Raw genomic sequence first — 27,862 nt, forward strand, 5'->3', positions numbered from 1 at the left:
AAACAAAAGTGAAACTTCTATACTCGTGAAGTTTCCATTCAGAAAGACAGACAGTAATCAGATCAACATCAAATTTATCAACCGGTGGTGAGTGCTATGGAGAAAAGGAAAGCTCGGGGCAGCAGATAGCAACCTGCTGCTTCATATACGTTCAGGGATGTCCTTGCTGATTTGGTGACATTTGGGCAGAGACCCAGCTGATGGAAGGATCCAGTGTCTTGAGCTTGTGTGTGTGCAAATGTCAGGGTGGGAAAGTACCTGTACATTTAAGTAGAGAGACCCAGTCTCCATTCTCCCAACAATCACAAGATCACCATTCTGTCCTTCAAACTCCGTAAGGGAAGAGGAGGTGCTCTGGGACAAGTGTTCTATGCCCAGTGAAACTGTGGGAACAGACCCAGAGGATTCAGTCTTAACTCTGCAACTACAGCAGTTACTTGGCGACCTGGCCAGTCACATGGGAATCTGGGGGAGTTTTTGATGGGAAAGCGCCAGGACTAATGAAAGAGGGCATATCTAAGAGAATATACACGTGAAGGCACTGGTTCCATCCCTTGTGATACTCTAGATGTGTGTCTGAAAGCGGTGATTTCTCATTTTTTAATGAGGATAATTTTATTATTTACTCATTTAAACTCTACACCCAACATGGGGCTTGAGCTCACTGACTGAGCCAGCCAGATGCCCCCCTAAACTTTTTTGATTATGTGGCCAGTGGTAAAAATCTTGCATCTCCCCCATAAGTGTTTGTGTTTATTTTTAAACTATATACATGCACTACTGAGACATATAGTACATACATTAAAAATACACACAAAATAGAATTAAAAGGCTGTTTTTAAAAATGAAATACACAACATTTGGAAAATATTTTTATTTTATTTAGTAATGGTAAAAAAAATCCTACGTTCTCTCAGCAAAGAAAGAGTAGTGTTTATTTTATTGAAAACAATGTAATTCAGTACTTTTCAGTATTTTGAAAATGTTGGTTTAACACATCATTTTGGGCAACAGAATCACATAGTGATAAGTATTTCTAAAGACCAATTTTCAAATTTCTCTCTTCATCACATAAGTTTCTTAAAAAAAAAAAAAAAAGCAGTTAATGCCTCCTTTGTAACTTTAAAAAATGACTTCTAACTTAAGGGACCCATTCAGCATGTTCATTTCCTTCACAATACCAGCTACTAGACGCTGTGACCATCAGGGGTCCACCAGCAAGCGAGAGCCCGCTGCAGACCTTCCAAGCAAACAGGGCATTAAGAAGCTTAGGGCACGTTTAGAAGGACTGGACGAGTTTGGGGAAGTTGCCGCCAAGGTTCAGCAGGTCTAAGCAGTTACTAGGAGGTTGGGGCGGTCACCCAGGTCAGAAAAATGCAAGGTACCCCCACTGCTGATCAGATCTGCACCCAGTTACCAACATGAGGGCTCACAGATCACCTAGACCCTAGGGGAGAACTTGAAGTCTACCGTGACCTACCCATTTTGCTAGGTGCTCCCACCTACAAAAATCTCACCTGCATACACCGGCAGAAAGAAAATACATCCAGAACTTGAAGGCAAAGGAGTCTGGGAGGCGTCATTTCCATAATTCCGGTCCCTGGACCACGGAGAGTGAGAGCAGCACACACGGCTGCGGGGATGAATGCTGGCTGACAAAAGACTGTGGACCCCGCAGGAGCATCCCCCTGATCATCTCTCATCCTCATGGAAAAGGAAGGCAATTAAGAAACACTTGCCTCTCTTGTAAAAGAAAAATAGCAATTAAGTTTTCAGTTGTAAAACTCCTGGGAATACTTCCCAACAAGATAATCACTCAGTCTCTTGGCAGTTTATAGGATTTTCACGACTGCTTGGCATTACACAGTAATTTCTTCTGTTGAAAGATATTACTTTTCATCACGTTAACCTAATTAATCACCTCCTGTAGCCTATAAATTGCAGTACGTTGTAATAGAAGTAAATGGGACTATGAACAAGCAAGCCGACGTGCTAGATGCAGGTAGAAAGCAGCGATCTATTCCTCTCCCCACCGTGGCTGGCAAACCTCCTAGCTGAATTCCTCCTCGCCAGCATGAAATTGTGATGGTTCACGCAGCTATTCCAAGAGCTAACAGGACGATTAGCTGTTTTTCTTTGGTTTTAAGAAAATCCAGGCCGTATGACATTAAAATTCCAAACTTCACCCAGTAGAACTTCTCCCTGTTGTCGGCTGAGGCTGCCATGGGCCAAGAAGGGTGGAGGACACGGCCAGCTTCTCTGTCTCCCTGACCTGTTCTTTGCTCCTCAGACACGGCCTGTTTGTGGAACAAGCTAGACTTGTCAGGGGTCAAGAGAAAGCCACTTTATGCTCTCACGAGCTCCCCTACAAACCTGCTGTGATGCTTTGTTTTTTCCTTCTGCCTGGATGACATCTCCGGCTTTTCCAGTCTCTGCAAAGTAACAAACAGGTTGAAGAATTTCCAGCCTCCCCTCGTCATTTCAGAAATAGCCTCTCTTCCTGGGTACTGGCAAGTCTCACCCAGTCATCTATTAAAACTTCAAATGTCAGTTAATTTCCAACTTCTCCCCTTCCCCAGCATGGCCCATCTGAGGGAGGATGGGGGTCACGGTCAATGCCATTCTGATTTGTCACACACACTTCCTCTTTCCAGCGGCGGCTGTTCTGGGCCTGTTCTCCCTACTCAAGTGGCAGACCTGCCATCTGGTGCTAGTGTCCTCTGGGAGGAGATTTCCTCACACGTGCTTCCTCCTGAGTTCTCCAGACTCTGTCCATCCCCACGATCTCTCATCTGAAGTTCCTCTGTAGGCCACGCCTTCTCTAGTTACTCAGATTCCTACCCCAGGCTCCCCGCCACTGATGTCATCTCAAGCCTCCAGAGGTTCCCTTCAGCTGGATTCCTTCTTAAAATGAGCAAACCTCACTCCTTTCTTGAGAACTACATCAGGCCCACAGGAACTCAGGAGCTTTGGACGTGCAAGCCATTCCATTCTGAACCCAGGCTTGTCTTCTCAAGGAGCTGGCCACCCGACGGGTTGTCTTTAGGCTTTTAGGAGGGAGTCAGACACCAGTCCCTGTGTCCCTCAGACTCCACAGGATGTGTCAAGCTCTTCAAACGGTCCTCTTGAAGTGCCCCCTCATTTGGCATGAGGCAAAGAGGAAGCAGCCCCACTCTCTCCTGGTTGGGGAGACTTTAGGAAACATCCAGCATACTGACAAGGACGTCCACAGAAATCTTCTCACGTTCTCTTACATCTCCTGGGGTGGATTCCGAGCTAATCCTTCCCAGTAGTGAGCTAGTGCTTCCCAGGATCCATTCCACAGTCTCTTAGCACGGGCGGCATAGGTGACCTAGCTCCTCGTCTCTTTAGAATGTGGACAGACTTGGCGCCTACTGTTTTGTTCTCAGCCTTTGGGGTTTCTGGTGAAACTGACATAGAAAGAGTCCTATTTTAGTAAGTGAAGTTGCTATGGTCAACCCCTCCTCCTCATGGAACTCCTGTCCTTTCCTCAGGACCTGATGCACTGGGGGTGACAGACAACAGTCTGACTTATGAACTGGGCTGTGAATGCACAGTTAATAGAGAATTAAATACTAAAGAGCTATATAATTTTATATTAAATATTAATATGTACATTTGACATATTTACATATAAACTATTTTATACAAAATATTTATAGGATTTTGGTTTTGATATTATGAAAGATGAGATGTACAGAGAATTCTCTCAATATAAAACACCATAAGCGCTGGGTGAGATTTTAACAAATACACACACAAAAAAACCACTTTTTCAAAGCGTGACAGAGCTGACAGTAAAGGAGCCAGAATAGCCAGAGATGGCAAAGGAAGAGGAATAGGAGAGTGAGTATGAAGCAGCATTTGCCCTGAAGAGATCTATTGATTCCCTGGAGGCCTAGAGTCTGGATTTCAATTTGCCATAGGCCATCAGAAGCAAAGAAGGCCTCAGACTAGCATGGGAAAGGTCAGATCAAAAAGTCTTAAAAAGGGGCGCCTAGGTGGCTAAGTGGGTTAAAGCCTCTGCCTTCGGCTCAGGTCATGATCTCAGGGTCCTGGGATCAAGCCCCACATCGGGCTCTCTGCTCTGCGGGGAGTCTGCTTCCCTCTCTCTCTGCCAGCCTCTCTGACTACTTGTGATCTCTCTCTGTCAAATAAATAAATAAAATCTTAAAAAAAAAAAAGTCTTAAAAATTGGGGTACCTGGGTGGCTTAGCTGGTTAAGCGTTTGGCTCAGGTCATGATCCCAGGGTCCCGGGATGGAGTCCTGTGTGAGGCTCCCTGCTCAGTGGGGAGCCTGCCCCTCCCCATATCCCTCCCCCAACCCTTTCCCCTGACTCCTCCCTCTGCTTCTGCTCTCTCTCTCTAATAAATAAATAAAATATTTTTTAAAAAGAATTATTAAAAAACTCTTACAAAATGATGGAACCCCCCAAATTGACCTCATTGGTGGGAATGAAAAAAATATCCCTGATCTCACTAAGAAGAGACTTTTCTGTTTTGGGTTTTTTTTGTTTTTTTTTTTTAAGATTTTATTTTTTAAGTAATCTCTACACTCACCCAACATGGGGCTCAAACTCACAACCCTGAGACTGAGAGTCACATGCTCTACCGACTGAGTCAGGCAGGCACTCCGAGACCTTTCTGTCTTAATCTCAGCTCAGGGTGGGCTAGCAGGGTGGAGAACCTTCTGTAAGAGCTCCTAACCAAAAGCAATAACCGGCACATGCTTTAGTGGCTGAAATTCATCCTGTCTCTGAGGCCCTGAAATCCTTAAGCTAACGCTTAGTTTGGCGTGTTCCTCGGTTGGTAATGTTCCTAGGAGCCAGGAAAAAGCAAACTCAAATATTCTTTAGAGGGACATACTTTAAATCTAGGCCTCAAAGAATGCCCATAGCTGAAGTTAAAAAGTGCAGAGATATATAATAAAAGATCGCCGAACACAAAGATAAGCCACTGTGAACAGGTTAGCGGAAAACAATAACCACAAGACTGGACCCAAGTTTGGGTCAAGATCTGACTCTGGTGCTTGGGACTTGGTCCTGAGAAATGCCCTCTGAGGCTCCCAGCCTGGTTCTTAAAAGCACATGCTAGAGCCCCACCTTGGCCTCTGCCCTTAGTATACATTCCCAGCTAAGAAAGGTGTTTATAAATCCTGGAAAAAACCACCTCACAAGTGAAAATAATCAGATATTTGAGGAGTAGAGTCACACCAAAAGAGACAATAACTGGAACAAACTGTACTAGACAAACCAGAATGGAACAAATCAAGAATTTAAGATAAGCATAGTAAAGATCCTTCCTGAGATAGGAGGACAATAATGACAAATAAGCAGCTCTCGAGAACCAAATGGAAATACTGGGTATGATATAGTGAATAAACCTGATAGATTGGATAGAAACAAGAATGGCTGCATAGCTGAAAAATGAATAATGATTCAGATCAGCTCAAGGAATTTTCCCAGAAGGTACTGGAAAGAGATGGGGAATATAAAAGAATGTTGAAGAGACAATGATGTAAATATCTGTATGATATGTGTTCCAGAAAGAGAGAAAATAGATTTAGGAAAGAAAATATTTACAGAAATCATAAGAGCTTTCAAAAATTAAAGATAAAAAAAAGATTCTAATACATAGGTCTCATGGAGCACCAAACAGAATAAATATGGCAAAAATAAATTTTGACACATTATGGTGAAATTAAAGAACACCAAAGACAAAAACAAAATTCTAAAAGAAGGAGCAGATAGTCCACCAAAGAGTAAGAATTTGATTGACATTAGTTTTTCTAACAAACACTGGAGACAAAAAAGCAATCAAGTCATATTTTCTAAGTGTTGAAGGAAAATAACTTAGAATATTATATCCAGCTAAACTAGTCTATAAATGTAAGGAGGTAAAAATGGTAAGTTCAAACATGCAAGGCCTTAGAAAGGTTACAGCACAAAGACACAAAGTTTGGAAACTCTCCTTGAAGAAGTACTTTTATACTTAATATACTTAGCTATCTACTATAATTATACCAATATACTAAGTACTTAATAAGCACATGAAAATATACTCAACACCATGAGTCATTAGGGAAATGCATATCAAAAGGATGAGTATCACTTTATACCTACTACAATAGCTCTCATCAAAAAAATGGAAAATAACAAGTGTTGACAAGGACACAGAGAAATTTAAGCTCTTCTATATTGCTAGTAGAAATGCAAAATGTTTCAGCTACTGTGGGAAACAGTTTTGTGGTTCCTCAAAAAGTTAAACAGAGAGTTTCCATATGGCCCAGCAGTTCTACACCTAATCAGATATTATTAGTACATACATCTAAGAGAAGTGAAAACATACATCCGCACAAAAACTTGTACAGTAGTCCCCTTGACCCACAATTTCAGTTACCCATGGTCAGCCATGGTCTGGAAGCAGATGATCTCCCTTCCGACAGCGTCAGAAGGTGGGTGGTAGCCTAATGCTACATCATAATGCCTACGTCATTCACCTCCTTTCATCTCATCATGAGGCATTTTGTAGGCAAGGGTGAGTACAATACAAGAAGATATTTTGAGAGGAAGAGACCACATTCATGTAACTTCTATCACAGTATATTGTTATAATTGTTTTATTTTATTCATTATTATTGATAATCTCTTATTGTGCATAATTTATAAATTAACCTTTATCTTCGGTATGTATGTATAAGAACATAGTATATGTAGGGCTCAGTACTAAAAGTGGTTTCAGGAATCCACTGGGGGTCTTGGAACATATACCACTTGGATAAGGGGGAACTACGGTACAAAAATGTTTATAGCAGCATTATTCATCCTATCCAAAATGTGCAAATGGCCTAGGTGTCTATCAACTGATAAATGGATAAATAGAAATGTGATATATTCATACAATGGAATATTATTCAGAATATAGATACCTGGGATATAAAACAACAATAGGGCAAACACATCATAAAGAAAAATGAGAGACATTATATATTGGTGGAAAAAACAGTAGATCAAAAAGATATAACCATAATGAACATGGATGTACCCAATAAAATTAATGGTTTCCTGAAAAATTAGTAAGACTGAAGAAGACTGACTAAGACTGGCAAGACTGAAGAAGAAAAAGGGAGGGATGCTTATAAACAAAACCAAGAATGAAAGAGGAAAACAAGGATACATTAAAGATTATGAGAATAAAAAAATTATGAATACATTTCTAAGAAATTTTCTGGAGGTGTAGATAATGTTATTGGTCTCATAGGGAAAGCACCTGATATAATCCAACTCATACCTATGACCAACATTCCCAGAAAATTAGGAATAGGAATTTTTTAAGGACTCTTTAGGAATTTTTTTAGGGATTTTTAGGAATTTTTTAAAAAATATTTTATCTATTTATTTATTTATCAGAGAGGGAGAAAGAGAGAGAGCACAAGCAGGGGGAGGTGGCAGGCAGAGGGAGAAGCAGACTCCCCGCCAAGCAAGGAGCCCCATTTGGGACTTGATCCCAGGACCCTGGGATCATGACCTGGGCTGAAGGCAGACATTTAACCAGTTAAGCCACCCAGGCATCCCAGAATAGAACTTTAACTTCATAAAAACTATATACAAAAAAACTAGAATAAACACCACACTTAATGGAGAAAATAGAGATAAGGAACAAAGATGTCACTTTTTTTTTTTTTTAGATGTCGCTTTTACCACTACTCTTTAACACGGTATTAAAGGGCCAGTGTAATGATCTAAGATAAGACAAAAGTGAAAGAAGTGGGAGAGGAAATTATACTGTCCCCTCCCCCTAGCTTATCTATCTATGTATCTATGTATTTAAGCAATCTCTACACCCAATATGGGGCTTGAACTCACAACCCAGAAATCAAGAATTGTATGCTCTACTGACTGAGCCAGCCAAACACCCCCCTGTCATTTTTTGTAGATTATATGATCATCTCCATTGAAAAGCTAATAAAATAATCACGAGTTATTTGAATTAGAGAGTTTAGCAAAGTTGTTGAACACAAACTCAGCTTTCAGAAATCAGTAGCATTCCCTGATACTAGTGAACACTACTAGAGTGTATAATGGAGAATAGCGTGCCATTCATAAAAGCAATTGTAGAGTACCCGGAAATCAATGCATGAACAATACCTCTATAGATCAAACTTAAAACTATAAAGTTAATAGAAGAAAGTGTAAGAGGAGAACTTTGTGACCCAAGGGTAGGGAAGTATCTCCTAACAAACCCCTCGACACATTTATCTGTAGAAAAATGGATCAATTTGACCATTAAAAATAAAGATTTTCTGTTCAACATAGGATGTCATGGACAAAGTTAAAAGAGAGGTTATAGGTGAAAATATCAAACACATCTCAACCTGGTAAGAGATTAACATCTGCAACAAAAAGATAAAATGCAATTGAATGATAAGCAGAGATGAACAGGCACCTCGCAGAAGACTATCCGTAGCCAATAAGAAACTGGTGGCAATCTAGGTATCTACCACCGGAGAAACATTTCTGTAAACTGTGGTGGATATATAGTATGGAAAACCATGCACAGATAAGCAACACACAGGATGCCCACATAGCAACACGGACAAATCTAAGAAAAGTGAGAAAAGGAGGAAACAGCAAGATTTATAGCCCCAGACCATTTGTATGAATTAAAGGTGTACACACACAAAATAACACTATTTTAGAAGTATACATGGATGGCAAGGGGCATGTATCAAGTGGGCACCTATGAAATACGGGGGACTGGGGACTAAGGAAGGAAGGAGAAACTGAATCTTATATAATAAAGAGAGGGAATGAGTTTTTGTACTGACTGGTGATGACCATGTGCTATGACTTGAGGCCCCTGATTAATGCATTGCTTTGCATTTGAGGTACAATAAAGCAAAAATAAACTACATATAGCACATACATGTCATTTAGAGTGGGAGTGGCCATCTGGCTGCAAAGGGAGAGCCTGAAGTCGGACGGCTGTGTGTGGAATCTGACCCTTTGATTGTCCATGCGGAGACAGTGTTGATGACACGAACCACTGGGTAAAGCTTTCACCTACACCACGCTCACCTCTAGACTACTTAGTTACATGAACCAAAAGATGCCCTTTACTGTTTTATTTAACAGACTAGTTTTTAGAGAAGGTTCTCTTTGACACCTGTGATCAAAGAATTCTGATGTTTATCCACTTCTGTACTTTAAGTATTAAAAAAAGGAAATTTTTTTTTTTTAAACACTACGGCTTCACCTCTGTAGTTTTGGAAGTTAGGAGAACAAGAGGAAGCATGAGTTTAAAGAAATGAATTTAAGAAAAAAGGCAGGAGAGAGAGAGAATAACGTAGCCACCGTTAATTAGCTCGTATGTGCTAGGCACTATGCTAGGTGCTTTCCATATCTAGTCTCTAACTCAGGCACGCCCCCACCATTGGCTATCATCACTGTACATATAAGGAAACAGGCTAAAAGGAGCTAAGCATCTTGTCTAAATTAGGGCCACAACTTTATAGTAGGGACTTGGGAACCCATCTGTCTAATGTCAGCGTGTTCTCCTTCATGCTATGCCACCTATTAGAAAAAAGAGTGGGGGAAATGGTAGAGGGACAGACACAGGGACACAGAAGAGGTAATTATACAGACAGAAAAAACAAGCCACGTCAAGGCACACACCGATGGGTGAGAGCATCATTTTCGAGGTAAGGATCCTCATGACATACCGGGGCATACTGGCATCAGAGGGGCCCGTCCTTCGAAAAATCACATGATCTCACTTGCCATGTAATTCAACCCTCGGTGCACCCAGAACCAGCTTTTCTGCTTCGATTTTCAGTTTTCAAAACCCTTAAAAAAAAATGGTTTATCAAGTACTTCTCAAAGCTTTACTTGGATAAGAAGCAACGTCAAAGATCCCAGACACTGACTTTCACCTCTAGTACGTCAGGTCTTTATTACCTATACCAGGATGAACTTCTATATGCCTCCACAGATATCACAGTCAGCCTTGTGACGGTCATCTAAATGCTCATCAGTTAAAAACAGATACAATAAATAGTGATGACACCACAAGTTGGAATACTGTGAGCTGTCAAAAAGAATGACCCAGACCCCCATGTACTGATGTGGAATAACCTCCAAGATAACGGAAAAAAAAAAAAGTACATTTGCTAAATTTATGCTTAAGAGTCAGGTACGTATTTATACTTATAACTGCAAAAATTGGTAGCACTGGCTCCTCTGAGAAAAGGATATAGAACCATGACTAGGAAAGACATACTTTGTACTCACTATATGCCCATGTACTTGTTACTTTTTCTTTTCCTATCCCAAGTGCAAGGATAATCTTTTCCCACCCCCCAAAAATCTTTATTTTATTTTTTAAATTAAGTAGGCTCCATGTCCAATGTGGGGCTTGAACTCATGACCCTGAGATCAATGACCCAGAATTGCGTGCTCTACCGAGCCAGCCAGGTGCCCCCAAAACTCTTTATCTTAAATCAAGCAGTTCATTTTGTCTTCTCTCTAAAACAGATCCAATTTTGGGACCTAATAGGATCTGAGTAGAAGAAATACAGTCTTTTCTTTTCCCTTCTCCCAGTGATGACACAAGGAAGAGCCTCTTTCCCATCTCTCTCCCTTTCTTCAACCAAGGCTACCTGTTTGTTTCTTTAAAACAAACAAACAGAAAAAAAAAAAAAAACAACCTTTCTCATGCCATCCATGTTTGTTGAAAATACTTTGAGGTAAAAGGATGGAGAAAAAGCACTCATACCACCACTCTTTAAATTTTGGGAGTGTTAAGTTTTTCTATTTATTTTTCCTTGCCTATGTGCATTTACACATATAATGGCTCTTTCTTAATGCCTGGACATCTTTGCCATTTCTTATTTTTAAAATATTTTAATATATTTTTAATTTACTTAACCAATCCTAACATGGCCTTAGACTGTTTCAAACTTTTACATCATTGCACAGAATCTTTGTACAATCCATTTCTCCCTTAGAATCAACTTATAAAAGGAAAGGAACTCCACCGCCCGTTAATTTGGCCTTAGAGCTCCATCTGTAGTGGCTCTTGTGTGTGCATGTCCTAGACAACCACTCTCCCGTCCTAAAGCTCAGGTCTGACACCATTTCCTGCCCACGTGGACAGTGTCAAACATAGCTCCTGCTCCGTATATCTTTCTATACTCCCTTGAAAAACCCCACCTTCCAGACACTTGACCTTCATTCAACTCTAGAAGACTGGTTGCATTTTTCTACCTGATGACTTGCTGGCTCTCTAAAGGTTATTCTGAAATCCTTAACTCCTGGAGCTAGGTTATCTTCTTAGAAACTTTTCAAACCACAGAATATAATACATAATAAGGTAGAACTAGTTTGAATGGTAAGAGCTAAGGCTTCCTGGTGCGGATTCCTAGGTCACTATGCTAGGTGCTTTACAGGCCTTACATAATTTGTTAATTGGAGTTACATGAAAAAAATTCCGTGGTCAAATAAGCTTGGGGAAATTATAGATTTAAAAATATCTTGCTTATAGGGGCATCTGGGTGGCTTGGTTGTTTGACCTCAGCTCAGGTCTTGATCTCAGGGTCATGAGTTTAAGCCCTGTATCGGGCTCCATACTGGGCATGGAGCCTACATTAAAAAAAAAAAAAAAATCTTGCTTATAATAACACCTTTAATGTGTTAATACACATTTACAAGATGGTGATAACATAGTTGAGTGTAGTTAAATAACAATAATTATCTTTAGGGTTATTACTTCCCAAGAACTGGCTTTGGCAAGTCTGTCCTTAACATGTTTTTTAGTAAAAACAACTGCAGCTTATTCTCCTCCATGCACAAGGACCAACCCTTTTAAAAGTTCATGTTAAGGATAAAGCACCAAAAATACATGTAAGTAAAAGGAAAAAGAAAAAAAGCACTTATACAACCACTCTTTATGTATTTTGGAGTATATGTCCTTTTTCGGATTTTCTACGCGTATATACATACACAAATGACAAACTGTCCAATTTCTCCAACAAGTTCCTTTCTATCTCTTCATCCTTTCCCCACCCCTTCCCCAGAGTTCTAAGGTTGACTTCTTTTTCCACCCTTTATCTTACTTGTACTTTTTCTAGAAGTCTTCTACAAGTAAGGATTTAAATGATCGCTTCCTTTTCTTTGGTCTTTATTTTTTTAAAACTTCTAAAGTAATCTCTATACCTGTTGTGGGACTTGAACCCACTCCTCCAAGATTAAGAGTCACATGCTGTACCGACTGAGCCAGACAGCCAACCAACCCCATGGAAGATCACTTCTGCAGATAATTCTCACGTCTACATTTCAAACCTTGAGCCTGGTAGCATACACACACGCGCACACAAACACACACACGCACGCACATGCACATGCACGTACACACACGCCCTATAGCCTGAAGGAAGACCCTAGTGGGCCTGTGTTCTAGGACTTCCAGCCTGGCTTCTACTAATCCCAGTGCACACCTCATACCAGACCAGTCTCTTTCCTGCTTCTTCCTGACTCTGCACAGGACATTCCTTTTTCCTTCTTCATAGCCAAATCCCAGTATCCTGAGACCCGGCTCAAGTGCCATCCAACTGACAAAGTCTTCCCAGCTCTCTCCAGTCCTGTTTCTCCCCTGCTCTGAACTCGTATGTCAGGCAGCAATGGACCACACCTTTGTGACAAATTTTGAACTGTAATCTTTTAACTCGTCATGAGATAGCAAAGTGTTTGTTAATACACTGACGTGGGGACCCTGCCCTTTACTTCTGTTTCTGATAGTGCCCGGCACAGTACAATACAGACAACCGATCCTCAAACACTACTGATAGAATGAGGTATTAAAACCCAAGTTAGCCAAATAATACAACGGACACGAGAATAATATGTACATTCCTCTTTATTTAATACAACACATAACACATACAAAAAGAAAAAAAACACTCATGTAAAAGGTCCTGTCACAGAAGGATAGACAGGAAACATCTACACTGAATCAAATAAGGCTCCTGCTTTAAAACAGGGGTTTGCTAGCTATACCTGGAATATGAGCAAGGCTGTTGCAAAAAAACAAAAAGAAAAGAAAAAAAAAGAAAAAAAATTCCCTGCACTGAAGGGGTATATCCATAGGGCTAATTTACTAAATTCACAGATCCATATTTAGGAATGTTTAAGCCCTCTCACATATCCAAAATTCATCAGGGTTTTATGAAATGTGTGGTTATTTTTTTGGTTAAAAAAATTTACCTGTCCTTCTTTCTGCTTAGAAAACAGTGACAAGAGCTCTCTAAAAACTAGAGACCACCAAACCACCCAGAGTTTGGAAAGCTTTACCATTCAAGTTCAAAGGGTGTGCAGAACAGAGAATGCAAAGGCAAGATGGCAGTGGGAAGAATTTAACTTCTCAGTCATGTCCTGGCAGCCCGTATTCAATCCACCGTGGGAAAAGACAAAATGGAAATACCTAGGCTCAGTGCAGGGGTCAGTAGCAGCAGTTTGTCCATATTCCTGCTCTAAGTAGAGCCGGAAATTAAACAAGCACCAGTTCGTCTCAAAAGAGCCTTATACAAACACACACACATACATACCCACACCCATTCACATGTCCTCACCACCCCCTTTTATTTAAATTTATTATTATTTTTTTTTTACTAAAATAATACAAAAAAGGGAGACGGGTATATTTACAAAAATCCATGGCTGGTACAGTACATAATTTTTAAGACACACTAAATGCTACAATCTTTCAGGTCCTGAGATTATTACAAATATCAACTCAAAGCTGTGTTCAGGTCCAGTTTTAAAGGAGGAAAAAAAAAATCCCAAAATATTAAGTCACACACTTATTTAAAATACAGTATATCCCTTCAAGTTAGCAAAAACGCATCTCCCTATAAACAAATGCAAGACAGCAATGAGCGCCCTTCACCCAGAGGAGCTGCAATTCTCTAGGCTCCTTCCTTCAAGATCGGTTGTGGAACATGCTGGCATCTCTGTCAAGTGTGGAGGCGGCTAAAGAGGAAGATGTGTACCTGGAGGGAAGTTCCTCTAGAGAGTGAACGTTCACTGTATCGGTTAAGTCCTGTTTTTCCTTCTGTTACCAAACAAAAGTCTTTCCCTTATCAAAATTCATACCACAAGTGTTGGAAACATGTGCTTACCCAGACTAAAAATCAGAATCCTTATTCCCAGTCGGTTATAGCAAACAGATCTGCAGTCCCACAATAATTTTACAACTGCAAATAACTTTCTTGCTTGTAATAAAAGAGAGAGAACACCCATCACTTAGTTACCTCGGTAGACTCTGATTAGCATATTATTTGGGGCACAAAATTCTCACCAGCCAGAGATTTCTTTTCCTTTTCTTTTAAGCTTGACAATGTTTCGTGAGCAAAACACAAGGGCAAGCCCCAGATAACATACCTTTCTTAAGGACAATTTGAGATTTTTGATACTTTCTATAATTTTTTAATGACAGCCAACAAAAGGACAATACAAAGTTTGAATCTTTTCTGTGGCTGGATGTACATCAGAGGAAATTATTTGTAGGTTGGAAACCTGCCTCTGCTGGTGGAAAAGGCCCCTTGCTTATTGGAAGGTCTCAGATGGTATATGTAATTAATTATGTAGGCATAGCCAGGATTTTAAAAGTCGGCCAAAGATGGCCAACTTTCTAACTAACTATATAAAACAGCAATAGATTTTATCAGCTGAGAATAACTTCTTTGTCTTTTAGTGCCCCTAGCCAAAATCAGGGTAATCCTTGGTAGTTTGGCAAGTATGGGAAAGAAAAACTCTAATGTCCCAGTCCAGGGCACACGAACCTTGCGAACAGCACAGAATAGCAAAAAAAATGCGGAAAGGTTATGGCCACAAGAACAGAAAATACAAGATAGGTAAGGTCTGACAAATTAAAGGCAAGTTGTCACAGAAAAACATGCCGACTGGCTGGTCTTGGTTACTGCTGACTCTTAAATGTGCTTAGAGGGTAGATGGAGTTGTTAACTTCAAAAACAGAAGTATTTCCAAGTTATCTTGAGTAATAGTTATCTTTTTTGTATTTCAATTAGGTTTCCATTAGTGCTCTATTATAAAATATTTTAAAACTAGATTTAAGATAAAATAGAATTATATTATCATTAGCAAAATGGGAGCAAATAATGTACAGAGTTTTTTGAGGAACATAAAACTGGTTCTAGGAATTTATACGGCCCGTGTGATGCAGACCTTTGCAAAGCAGGTTTATTCCAGGGGAAGGATATGAAAATAAGCAAGGCAGAGTATTATGAGAAATAAGAGCCCTTAACAAAGGTCTGCATCTCATTTGAATAACCTTGAAAAATATCAAGAGGAAGCCATGAATTGTAGCAACCACAAGGTATAGTAGTAGAGAAAGCTAGTTTTTAATACAAGGGAGAAGAAAAAAAAAAAACAATTCCAGTCACCAATGAACTTGATGCCAAATCCTGGACATAGAGACCCTTTAATTAGACCACTGAGGTTTCTGAAAGTATCCTTGACCTGTTTGGGATACAGTTTGGAAAACTACTAATGGTTCACCATAAATGGCAATATGTAAGAAAGATTGAGAAGTTAAAGAATAACAGTACGAAGAAATTAAATAAAGATCACAAATAGCTACTTTCAAGCCAATGATACTTTGGGAGTATCTGAGAAAAATGTTAATTTTTCATTTCAAAGTTGTTCAAAGGCAGTCTGATGATAAACCTCCACTAAGTCCCTGTCCTAGTCTGTGCGAGGACAGGAACAGTGTCCTGGACTATGCCTGCAGTCTTTACTTCTGAATGCAGTGGAGACCCAGGAAAGACCGCCAGAGTGAGTGAGAAAAGAAGTGAAAGTCTAGTCTTTCCTCTTGGGACTCTTAGCAACTGGGTGATGAAATGGTTAACTTAAGAGCTCAAACTAGAGGTAAGAAGAAGGAAGAAAGGAATTCAACATTAAATATTCAAAGCCATTTTTAATTAGAGTCTGACCAACTGTTCAGCTCTACAAACCTGAACACTGTGCCACAGAATCTAGAACTTTCTCAGAACTGAACCCTGGGATGATTTCATCTTAACAACCCAAAGACATTCCATGATTCTCACTACAGTTTTGCACCAGTAAAAGGATCTGTACTTAAGTTTTTCATTATCAAGTTCACATTTCAGGATAGATGAACACACAAAATATCTGTCTTATGCTTCTGTTAATTTTCTCTAGAGGAACAAACACACATTCAACAAAACCCTTATGCCTTATTTCTTTGGGTAGAAGTCATTTAACAGTTGTATTTGAAGAATGGAAAAGAGGGAAAATGTGGAAAATAAAGAGTATGTTTATCTGCATAGTTGATATTTAGAGGTTACTAACTAAGGCGTTATCTTGAAAAAAAGCAATAAAAAGCCAAAAGGTGATTTTTAAGACAAAAACATCCTATCACTAGATTAAATGGGCCTTGGCCCGTTGTGGGAATTAACACAGATGCTTTGTCTGCTTGGGCCTGGGGCTTTCTCTTGACTCACTTGAGCTGGGTAATTTGTTCCTCATCCTCTACATTCTCTTTCCTGACCCTGAATATGTGCTGTAATTTAAATCTACACACACTCTATAATAATTTTTGCTTAGCATTTAGCCCTAACTACAAACACAGCATCCATTTTTTCCTGTTGCTGTTGTCTGAAACGATAAAGGAAAATTCTAAGTATCACTATCTAACATGCCAGGATGAGAGGGGGATAAAATGATCTTCATTTCTTCTTCAGAGATGGGCAAAACGTGCTTCCTTCTGTCCCTTCCCACCTCACATCCCAGCTAAGAAGTGAATCCTGCCTCCTCTCTCCCATTTTCCTACAACCTGAGCAGTGGATGGCTCTGACTCTTTAAGGGGTGGAAGAAGCCGGAGTTACACAAAGGTAGACCGGTTAGTGTCTACCCAGCTGTGTGTAGTGCTTGCCCCGACGGCACAAAGTTGGATAGACCTGTAGTGACAGGATTAGTACACAGTCTCTGATGTACAAGGACGAGGAGACGCCCATTCATTCCTCGAAGGTTAAAAGCTTGGCTGTCCATCACCAGACAAGTGACATAAGGAAATTAAATTGAGAAGATGGAAAAGTGAGGCAGCTAAAACTTGCAGGATCATTTGTCAACTCCAATAACCAATCATCCAAACTTTACCTAGCTGTAGCTCCACAACCTTGGCAAAAATCACACGTGTATTAACATCATAAAAGGCTAAAAAAAAAAAAAACAACCCTACTTATAATTAAGAAACTTAGTGTTACTCCCCCGAACCCTTGTTAACCTGAAACTAACCATTTTAATCCCACCACAAATATGTTTAAATAATATGCATCTAAAGTAGAATTCCAGTGATTTTTTTTAAACTTAAAAATCATATGGTACTTTTATACCCATCACAGGGAAACATTTTTTAGCCTCTGTGGAAAGATGGTAATACTTTTTTAATTACATAGGACATTTTAGAAAAACTCAAAGTATTTTTGAAATAGTAAAGTCTCTGATATCCCTGGGAGGTAGGTGAATATTATTATACCCAATTTTCTAATGGGTAATCTGAGGCACGAAGGTTAAATGATCTTCCCCCTGTTAAATACAGTGATTCCAGAGTAGCGCGTCTGAGCTGAGGCTGCCTGATAGTGCTCCCGCTATCCGCTGACTACCAGGAGCCGCTGCTTCCTGTCAATCACCAGTCTCCTCTTCCCAATTAAAATGTCTTTAAAAGGGGGCACTTATTAGATATATTTGTACTGGTCTCTGAGGATTGGTTCAGCTTAGTCTCCCTTTGTGTGTCATATCTGTTTTCAACAAGGAACAGATGAGTCTCAGATACTGAAGATTACGCTATTGCGCTCCAGGGAGAACTCTAACCAGCCGTAAAATCAGATGAAGCCAAATGTAATTATCTGGCAAATGAAAAGAAAACCGAAGATCTCTCAAGAATGCTGTAGTTAGGTGAGTGTTTACGTGAGTATCTGAAGTCTAAGTTTATTAACCTTTTCACAGATATGCAGCTCTACGAATTCTTTGAGAATCATTTTCCAGAAGAAAATACGATGCACGTTGCATGTGGACAAAGCTGGTAACTTCCTTCAAAACGTACTCAGATAGAACACCGAGCTCCTAACTCTGGCTCCCCACGTCTTTACGCCACAGCGCACCTGTATCAACCTGACCCTCTAAAGACTCTTGTTATTCCAATGCTTTCTCCAGGATTACTCATGCCAAGTCCGAAGGGCAGAGAGCAGTGGGTTACATCCAGGAATAGTCAATGAGTCCACTAAATTTACTTAAATTGAAATAAATGACTTATTCTATTTATGTATTTTTGTTAATGTCTACAAACAGATATTCAAAGGGGGAAGATAGCAACTTGTGTAAAGACAATTTCCCAATCTACCCATTTTAATTGACTAAAAGCAATGGAATAAACAAGCCAGAAGTTTTGCAAACATCGAAAGGGCTGTGTTTGGAAAGGATGCAATGGTACAGCAGCTACTAGTTATATATATATATATATTACATATGTATACATATATATACACATATATATGTATTATGTATCTTACACATATATCCTTATACATATAAAGAAAAGGAAGAATATTACAGCATGACATGACGTTGGCAAGTTTGAGATTCTTCCTCCTGAAACCCCTGACTTATAAGCCTGTACTTAGGATATCTGAGAACACTTTTAAGAGGGGGAAAAAGAAAGAAAAAAAGGCACTTAACAAAGACAAAGGCCTGAATTGAGCATGTTTTAGAGGAGTAATATAAGCATTTTACCAGAGCTAAGAAATGATTTACAGAGAGTTAAACTTTTCCCCTTCAATTTTATAAAATAAAATTGCATAACATGTTTGTAATCGGTCATTTACCCACTACTGCATTTCTGTTTCATTATTACAAAAGCAAAAAAAACAAAACAAAACAATCATACATGCACAATAGAAAGTACAAGTGCCCCTTGTGAGAACATATGGTCAGCAGAAACTACAGTGCTGAAGCACAAGGGAAAGTTCTCAAGTTTGGCCTGATTATAGATTTTTCTCACTCTGCTATTTCTAATTTAAAACAAAGAGAAACAAAACAGCAACAAACAAAAAAAGAAGCCAACACAAATTCAAAACCTACATGATAATAAAAAGAATTCGGGACCAGTGTGCTTTTATGGTACACTCCTAAAATAAAGTATCCTAACTCTATGTATGGGTCAAGTTATATGACAAAACCTCCTAGAGATAAAGAACTGTAAATCAGATTATAATCGACCAATACAGGCAAAGTTCATTATACAAGTGTAGCAGCAAATATGATAGACAACTGGAGTTCTAGGAGACTGTCCCAAGGGACAGAGAGTTCTCACAATCAATGGCAGTTTGAATAACAGTAGAGTTTCCATCTCAGAAACTGTCTTGAACCAAGTAGAGGCAGGAAGGGGTGTGGTAAGGGCAACCGGAGAAGAAAGACTAGAGGGGCCTGCCCTTTCCAACCCTGGGTAGTAAACAATTTAGATCTGCTTTGGGAAGGGAAGAAAAAAAAAAAAAAAAAATCCTGGGTTAAAAATCTTTTCCAGTAAGTTGTTTTCAACAGGTGTCAAACCCACAGTATCCAAACAAGTATGTGCCCGGTTCTTCCTCCTACCTTGGTGATGCAAGAAACCCTACTCAACTTCTGTGATATTAAAAAAAACGTAATTTGGGCTAACAACATCCATCAAAGGGGTGGCAGGCATAAAAGAATGTATGAACACGAGCCTCTGATTTCCTCAGAATATCAGGATTCTGCGACTTCAGATTAACTTCACTTCTTTTTCCCAAACGTTTTTCTTCAGGCTGACCTCAAACCCCTGATTTCTTTTACCCTCCGATCTCAGAAGCATATGAGAAAGAATTATCATTGAGTTATAGTGGAATTATTGCTTGCATTGATTCTGGAGGCTCTGAATGAGCTTGACACTTTGCTCCCAAACAGTCTCCAAACCGAGGCTCAGCACGGCTGTCTCTGAAGACAACTCTGCTGACCGTTATTGCTTGTGAATACTGAGGATTAACTTGTATGTACAGTAACAGCTTATACATCAGTGAAGGCAATTTTAATACAAGACAGTTGAAAACGAACAGCTTAATTTTCCTGAATCAAGAGTCCCGCCGAGCGGGACATAATTAGGTGTGCTGATTATTTTTGCATTGGGATGTTGCTAATGCTCTGCGGAAATACACATTGCTCTATACCCTTTCTGATTACTCACCATTTTAAAAAATAACATAATTTGACTTTTAAGTGCAAAAATACAGTATGAGTCACAAGTCTCTGGGCTAAAAAATAACCAATTTATATGTCTGTATTTAGTAAGAAAAACTGTAAAGACGGGTGCCCGTAAAGTATGGACACCATTTTCAATGTTATGATCTAGAAAAGAAATAGTTCTGTATTTACAGGTAGGAGCTCTCTGATCATACTTATCTATTTAGAAATAAAAGGATGCTTGTTTCATCTGAACAACACAAAAGGGTAGACTTGATTGAAATGGACGTAAGTTAGCAAAAATGTGGTATGGGGCTGAGGGTGGGATCTGGCAGCAGTCCTCACGGAATCAAGACTGAAGAGAATAGAATCTCATCTCCCTGTATATGGACTTCTCGGAGCCAAGGGTCTCCAGATATTTTTACTGGTTAGTTACAAAATAATACTTGGGGGAAGAATTGATAATCCTGTTCTTCTCTAACGGAGACAAAAGAATCATCAGGGATCTTCACGTGGCATGATTCAGAACTGATGGATTTCAGAAACTGAAATTATTCCCTGACTTAAACTAGTGATGCATTTTTACGTAGAAATAAATTTATGTATACACACAGATGAACACGTGCACAACTATCAGCAGGAAGAGAGATTAATATGCACTCAGACTCGTGGTTCGGGAAGTGAGACCAAGGTCAGCTTCCCAAAGGCAAACTCCTATACAGTATTAGCAAAGACTTTTTTTTTTTTTCCCCCCAAATTAGATAAGAGCAACAGGTATACTACACTGGAATAACTCAAGAATTGGGTAAGCTTCCCTAATTAAATAAACCAAACAATCTTTAATCAAACATATTCAATTCAAGTCAAACCTCTAGGCAACATCGCAACATCCTTTGGAAGCATCCTCTGGGGTGGACAAAACATTCTTATTTGTTCTACTGGTAAACTAAATTCTTAGAGGCAAGTAATTGTAGCAATGATTCCTCTGAAACAGTCCTCTGCCTTACTGTAACATTTTGGAAATAAAGTTTTCAGTTACTTATTAACTTTTTGCTATGAAACAAGCCAATGTGACTCTGAAGTCAAAATACAGGTACCACAGATCTGAAAGACCCGTGGTGACTCATCCAGTCCTGTAGACTATTTGGGACCTTTGCTTAAAAAGGAAAAAAGGGCCACATTAATACACTTTTTTAAATAAATTTAAAGGTATAGGGTGACTTGTAATGAAAACATGCAAATCTTGCTACTACCAATCTGATGCCGTTTTTTAGGCGAGTCTGTTATAAACAGATCAAGCTTACACCAATCTTGGGTATGGTTTAAAAACATTCAGAAGTCTAAATAGGGAGAAAAAAAGAGTGATAGAGATTGATAGAGACAAGACCGATGATGACGAAAAAAAATCAAGTGTATCCAAAAAGAACCATAAATTTCTCCCTTAACATCCTTTGTTGAATATGTATTTGCATAAGGAAGCGATAATAACTAAGCAGTCTTACTACTGTCTGCAGGTTTACTAACGTATCAATATTCTCAGTAAATATTAATAAAGCTTTAAGATCCCAAATGCTCCAAATCCATTTCACTACACTGGATACAGGGAGTAAAAATACATTGTGATTGTTATAAAAAATAATCCCTTGTACACATGATCTAATGTAATTCCTCCCTTTAAAATACTATCTTAAAAATTCCAAAAATATAATATATGCCATTTGAATGACCAATGAAGAGGCATGTGCAGTACACACTTACACCTGTCTATATCACCTGAAGTACCACTAGCTAAAAGACCAGGAGAAGTCGTGAACTGAGGGGAAGCTGGGGAAATCTACAGTTCAGAGCGGTAGGCCTGCAAGGGCTAAGAGCACCAAAGTCGCAGCCCTACGTCAAAGATCCCCATTTCTGAAGAGAAAAATGTGAACAAAGCCACATTTTAACATCAAGAATGGAAATAAGAATTAACCAGTCAATACCAGATGCACAAATCACCTGAAGAAGAGTTAAGTACCTGCTTCTGAATGGAAGACGAAATTGACCCTTTTACAAAAAGGGGGCATCTAAGTTTCGTCTGTTAAGAGCAACAGGCTCAATTTCTTGACTTTTAAAAATCTTGATGATTTAATAATATATATCACTGTGCTAAAATAACTTTCCTGAAGCCTCTTTAGTCCACTGATTTACACGGGGAGTTGCTACACACTGGAGAAGATTCAAGTTTGTTCAGGATTGTGTGAGGGTATGATATTTACTCAGCTACTGTCTGTATCAGACACAGGGTCATAAAATTAGTGTGGCAATTTGCTGCATAGTCCACTCAAATAGACATGATTGTTACTCCTGACAAACTGGCCTAATTCCAGATATATTGCCTTTTATTATGCAATTATGTCTACAAGTGTTCAGATCCAACCCCCAGGATGGATGGAGTATACCCAAATCCTCAGATTCCTTCTTCCTTCCCCCCCCAGGGAAAAAATCAAATTTGTACCTCTGTGGGTTTGACAACTGAGTCTCTTTCAAGTCAGTTAATATGATAACTTTGTCTTTCTTTAGAGGAGACCAAAGGTCACTAACTTTGCACGAACGCATTTCTTCCTCCTGCACCTGGCTTTACTCAAGTAACGTTCTCTTTCCTTTTTTCCTCCTCACCACAGTGCTTGGGACGAGAGAATGTAAACATCGACAGAACAGCAGCCCTATGACCACATGAGGACTTTCCCATCAGGTAGATTCCATCAGCCAGCTGAATGTCTCATCTCCATTGCTTCCTGGGAAGTCACTGAGATTTCCGTGGTAATTTAGTGTCCCCTTTACTTTGGCCTCCATCTGAGAAAAGAGGTGTTTAATTGGCATGGGTTGGCATGTTATAAAAAAAAAAAAAAGATAAAACAAAGAGAACAATTAACTTTTAATCTGCATGTGAAGGACATTGCTAAAAAGATAGCCTTTAATATCTTACATGGTACAGCATTAGATTGAGAAACATAACATAAAGGAGATAAATTAACTCAACAAAAATGATCCTCTTATCTCAAGTGACTGTGGTTTAGTTGGTTTTCAGCTGAAATACTATTTTCAACAAGTAGTTATAATCGACCTCAGAGCCGATTGTGACAAATGCTGTGAGGATTATAAAGGAATATAAAAGACATAATCATCATGTTTAAGGAACCTACCACATCTTTCAATTCCTTTAGAAGACAAGGTCAATTCCATTTTTCTGTGAGTGAAATTAAATTTCTTGCCATGACACAGCATTTGATAATGAATTCCCAATTATTTACATAAATGAATGCAACACACTGCAAAAATCCAGCTGAGCTTTTGTTTTGGTCCTAACTGGGCCAGAGTTGTAAGTGATAAGGAAAGTCTGCTCCTGCGAACAATGGTTTCTAGGTTTACATATGGCTTTTTAACTTTTGTTGGGAAGATGTTGGTTATTCTTTTTAAACTGGGCGAGAGTAGGATGCAGTAAGCTTGAGAGCTAACAGAACGTTTAAAAAAAAAAAAAAAAAGTCCTGCTTTAGCAAGGACAATGAAGCCTCCCTCTTCTAGGCCTGAGAGAAAAAGTCAGGGGAAGGCATGAATGGCTGAAGCACACAGGTGAGAAAGAATAAAATTACTGTACTGTAAGATCTGTCCTAACGCTGGAGGAGACCATGAAAGTCACATTGCTAGGTTCATTCATGTGATATCTAAATTACTCCCGTAAAACATAAAACAAAAAACTGCCTCTATTGAAGAAAAGCTAGATCAATGAGACAGGATAATTGTTTCAAAAGCTGTATAAACAGAACACTATTAAAATAATTTTGGTGACATCTAAGGAATTGGCTTTTCCATTTATAATGAGATATTATGTGCTTGTGTTTGTAGAGACAATAATTTTGACCTGACGTATAAAATTAAATTCCTAAAATGGCAAGGAAGGACTATGCTCAAAGAGGTATTGGTAAATTAGCAAAATAAAATATTCATATTAAGTGAACTGTGAGATTCTTTAGACCAAGGTTTGGCCCAAGGCCCAGATGTGGCCCACCACTGCTTTCTAGTTTTACTGGAACCCAGCCACACTTATGTTGGTGTTTTTGTCTATGTTTTTGTCTGCGGCTGTTTTTGCACTACAATGGCACAGTCAAGCAGTTGTGATAGAAACTACGTGACCTGAAAAGCTGAAAATATTTACTATTTAGGCCTTTTTACAAGAAGTTCATATGCTATATAAAAAGACTATATAAAAGTTATAGTCATTCTTTCAAGGGCTGAGTCTGGGGCAGCTTACCACTTAGTCTTTTACAGAATTAATTATAACCCGCTGCCTTGAGATTGCCACACAGCTCCCACTTCTGCATGTGGTCAACCGTAAACTTGTTCAAAGATCATTTTAAATGCAGTGGCCAAAAAGAATAGTGAGGTCCCAGTTAACCCCCAAAGCTGAACAGTTATTTCTGTTCAAAAGATCCTGAAAATGGTCTTCAAGAATAGTATCAACAGGGTGCCTGGGTGGCTCAGTGGGTTAAGCCGCTGCCTTCGGCTCAGGTCATGATCTCAGGGTCCTGGGATCGAGTCCCGCATCGGGCTCTCTGCTCAACAGGGAGCCTGCTTCCCTTCCTCTCTCTCTGCCTGCCTCTCTGCCTACTTGTGATCTCTGTCTGTCAAATAAATAAATAAAATCTTTAAAAAAAAAAAAAAAAAAGAATAGTATCAACAGTCCACCGAGGTCAACTGCTGGTGAAAGCAAGAACCTTGAGGCCAATATGTGATGTCCAGCATCTACTCCCTAATCTCAGATTTCACACGGATCTAGCTGGCCGGCAAGTATCTAATGCATACAGTTTGGATCGTATAGACTGAATCACTGCTAAAAGGCAGAAAAGTTGAATGGTTAACAATACAGCCCGTCAAGTCAGACTGCCTGGATTTGAATTTCAGCTCACTTCCTAGGATTATCATCTTGGGCAAGCTGCTTACCTCGAATACAGTTTCCTGATCTATAAAACTAGGGATTGTCATTAGCTTACTCATAGGCCTGTTAGAAGCTTAAATTAGCTAATACATTAAGTAGTCACAGGACCACCTGGCACTTAGTAAACCTTCGATACATATGAATTATTACAATCACTGGACATGACTTTTGTACACTGTTTAAGGAATCCTCCTCTTTGTCCTCATTTCAATATAGCAAACACATGTCTTCAAAAGGTTTTTTTTTTTCACATGTAACAAAAGGTCTCATACCTATTTCCTTTTTCTTATAAGGAGTTTGTTGTTAATAAGGATTTAGTCATATGAAAATCTGTTTTTTCCAACCTTTGTCATCTCATTTAGTTTTCAGAAAAGGTTTATAATCCAATTTATAAATCTATATACATATTAAAAGATGAAAAAACCGGTGGCTTTCTTACCATTGAATGTTTGCTGTAAATGTGTAGGCAGAGGTGAGTGGGAAAGTGTTGCTGCATGCTGAGCTCCTGGCTGTAAACCCTTTAGTAAATCTAAGAGAAAAACAGGCCTGTCAGTAATCTTCAACCTAAGATTTGAGCCCTCTTAGATCAAAAATAAAAATATTTAATTTATCTAATGTACGACATAGCCCCTGACTTCAGAGTCCTTCTTAAACTAGAGCACATACACTGAAAAATTTATATGTATAAAAATATGTGTATGCAAATAACCCAGCAACTACAACTCCCTTTTATTAGTTTCATTAAGACAGAAATGTGGTATAGATGGTTCCTTTAAGAACTGTAAATAAAATCTGATTCCAGTAATTTGACTTACATATAAATGAAATAAGTTGCATTTCTTAAAAAAATTCTATAATCTTCACTAACTCCACAGGGACTACTCTCAATGAGAATAAATTCATGAGGTTTCCTGCTCTGTCAAACTAGGTAGCCCAGTAACTAAAAGAGCCCCACTTACTCTGAGTTAGGCTATGGTGGAAAGCGGCTGAGGTAGATCCCGAGGTGGTTGTCACTCCAGCTGTGTCCGTTCCAAAGCCAAGTAGCTCCAAGGGAAACTGGAAGGGCATGGTCACTGGAACAAGGCCACCCAGCATCCCAAAAGGAGTCACATTTTGATTTGTTACAGACAAAGGTGATGTCATGAGAGTCAGAGGTGAGGCATTAGCCAATAATGATGCTCCTGCTGTGGACTGCAGAAACCAGGGGTCAAAATACATAAGAAATCAAATCTTTAACCTGAATTGATTTATTTTATTTAATATCCTTATGGGCGCAAGACTGTGTCCTATATCTAACAGAAACGTTAGGAGACAGAAAATGAAGACTGAGGTGAAAAATACATTTCTAAGAGCCACCCACATTGGTTTAGGAATGAATTCTCTACTCGGCTCTTCATTGCCAGTTTAAACTCTTTATTTTAAAGCCTGTATTACCACTCATTCATTCATACCTCACCTCAGACTTCCACTTTTCTACTTTTGCTCCTAAGCCCTCCATCTGAACCACAGGTCATTAATTCCATAACAATTTCAATTTGGTCTTTGAAAATGCTCGGTAATTTCACTGTTTGTTTTACCATCTTTCCTGATACAACTCATGTGGTTAGTGTTCTAGATGAGGACCCTCTCAGAGCCTGTAACACAATACCCCCTGCTTTCATCATAACACCTTAAGAAATGAGGCCATCTAGATGTTCTTCCTCTTCCTTTATTAGCTCTAACTGCCTCTCCTCCAAAACTAACCATCTGACGTATGCCACGAATCCTCCTATGCCGAATTTTCTGGTACAAATATCTAGTTTTATATCTTTCTCCAAGTTTCCTCTGCCTTGTCATATACAGAGACCTCATCTTTTTTTTTTATCTTTAAACAACCACAGTTACTCCTGGCTGTTCCTCACCCCCTAGAAACAACCTTATTTGTATTTCTTTTGTTAATCAAATTTACTAAATGATACCCTCCATTCCCCACATTACCTAGTTTCTCCTTAACCCCTGAAAGCTGGTTTCCATGTCATTACTTTTCTGAACCTAAAGAATCCTTACAGTAAAAGGTGTTTTAACACTCCTCTATCTGGGCTTTGATGCCATGTGTAAGAAAAGTACATTTAAATCAGAAATACGCTAACATTAACTAACTTTCCCTAAGAAATTACTTACGTACACTTCCTTAAGCTAATTTAATTCTTTGAACAATTTTCTCTTCAGCAATAATCTTTTCCCATTTTGGCTTTCTTTTCTACATGTACTTATCAACTAACATTACAATAAAATTGTCTCAGTATCAGATATTATCTATGATAGTTTGTGCAACTGTGACTTTTCTTTTGTAGTCTTATTTTACCAATTCTAAGTTTCCCTGGCCGAAATTTTTAGTTCTAAATTCCGTCAAGAATACTGAATTCTTCGAATTTTAGTCAGTAAATCGATGTTAACTATCATCAGGTTTATTTTGTGTGCTCACTCCTCATTAGTAAACATTACTAGTAAAGCGCTGATCATTTTATTTCTTAAGTTAATATAGGAGAAAAAATTTACGTGATCTTCCCATACATATATGCCACAGCATATACATTTCTTATAC

General features: G+C 39.0%; 1 protein-coding gene across 4 annotated transcripts in view; it reads right to left on the reverse strand.

The window, feature by feature from the left end:
* Positions 1–2,221: 2,221 nt before the first annotated feature.
* The window catches only part of UBN2 (ubinuclein 2), a 95,010-nt gene continuing 69,369 nt past the window's right edge, over positions 2,222–27,862 (reverse strand). For 3 of the 4 annotated variants that reach the window (XM_032868140.1, XM_032868150.1, XM_032868131.1), the window contains 3 exons: positions 26,238–26,469; positions 25,718–25,807; positions 21,059–23,138 (listed from right to left, as the gene is read on the reverse strand). In XM_032868140.1, coding sequence (XP_032724031.1) covers positions 23,089–23,138; positions 25,718–25,807; positions 26,238–26,469 — 372 coding nt within the window. In that variant the 3' untranslated portion in view covers positions 21,059–23,088. Of the gene's footprint in view, positions 3,432–21,058; positions 23,139–25,717; positions 25,808–26,237; positions 26,470–27,862 lie in introns of those variants that run through there. The other variant, XM_032868158.1, reaches the window with a different exon arrangement.

This window comes from Lontra canadensis, unplaced genomic scaffold, assembly GCF_010015895.1.
Source record: "Lontra canadensis isolate GAN:19392208 unplaced genomic scaffold, GSC_riverotter_1.0 scaffold2, whole genome shotgun sequence".
NCBI lineage: Eukaryota > Metazoa > Chordata > Mammalia > Carnivora > Mustelidae > Lontra > Lontra canadensis.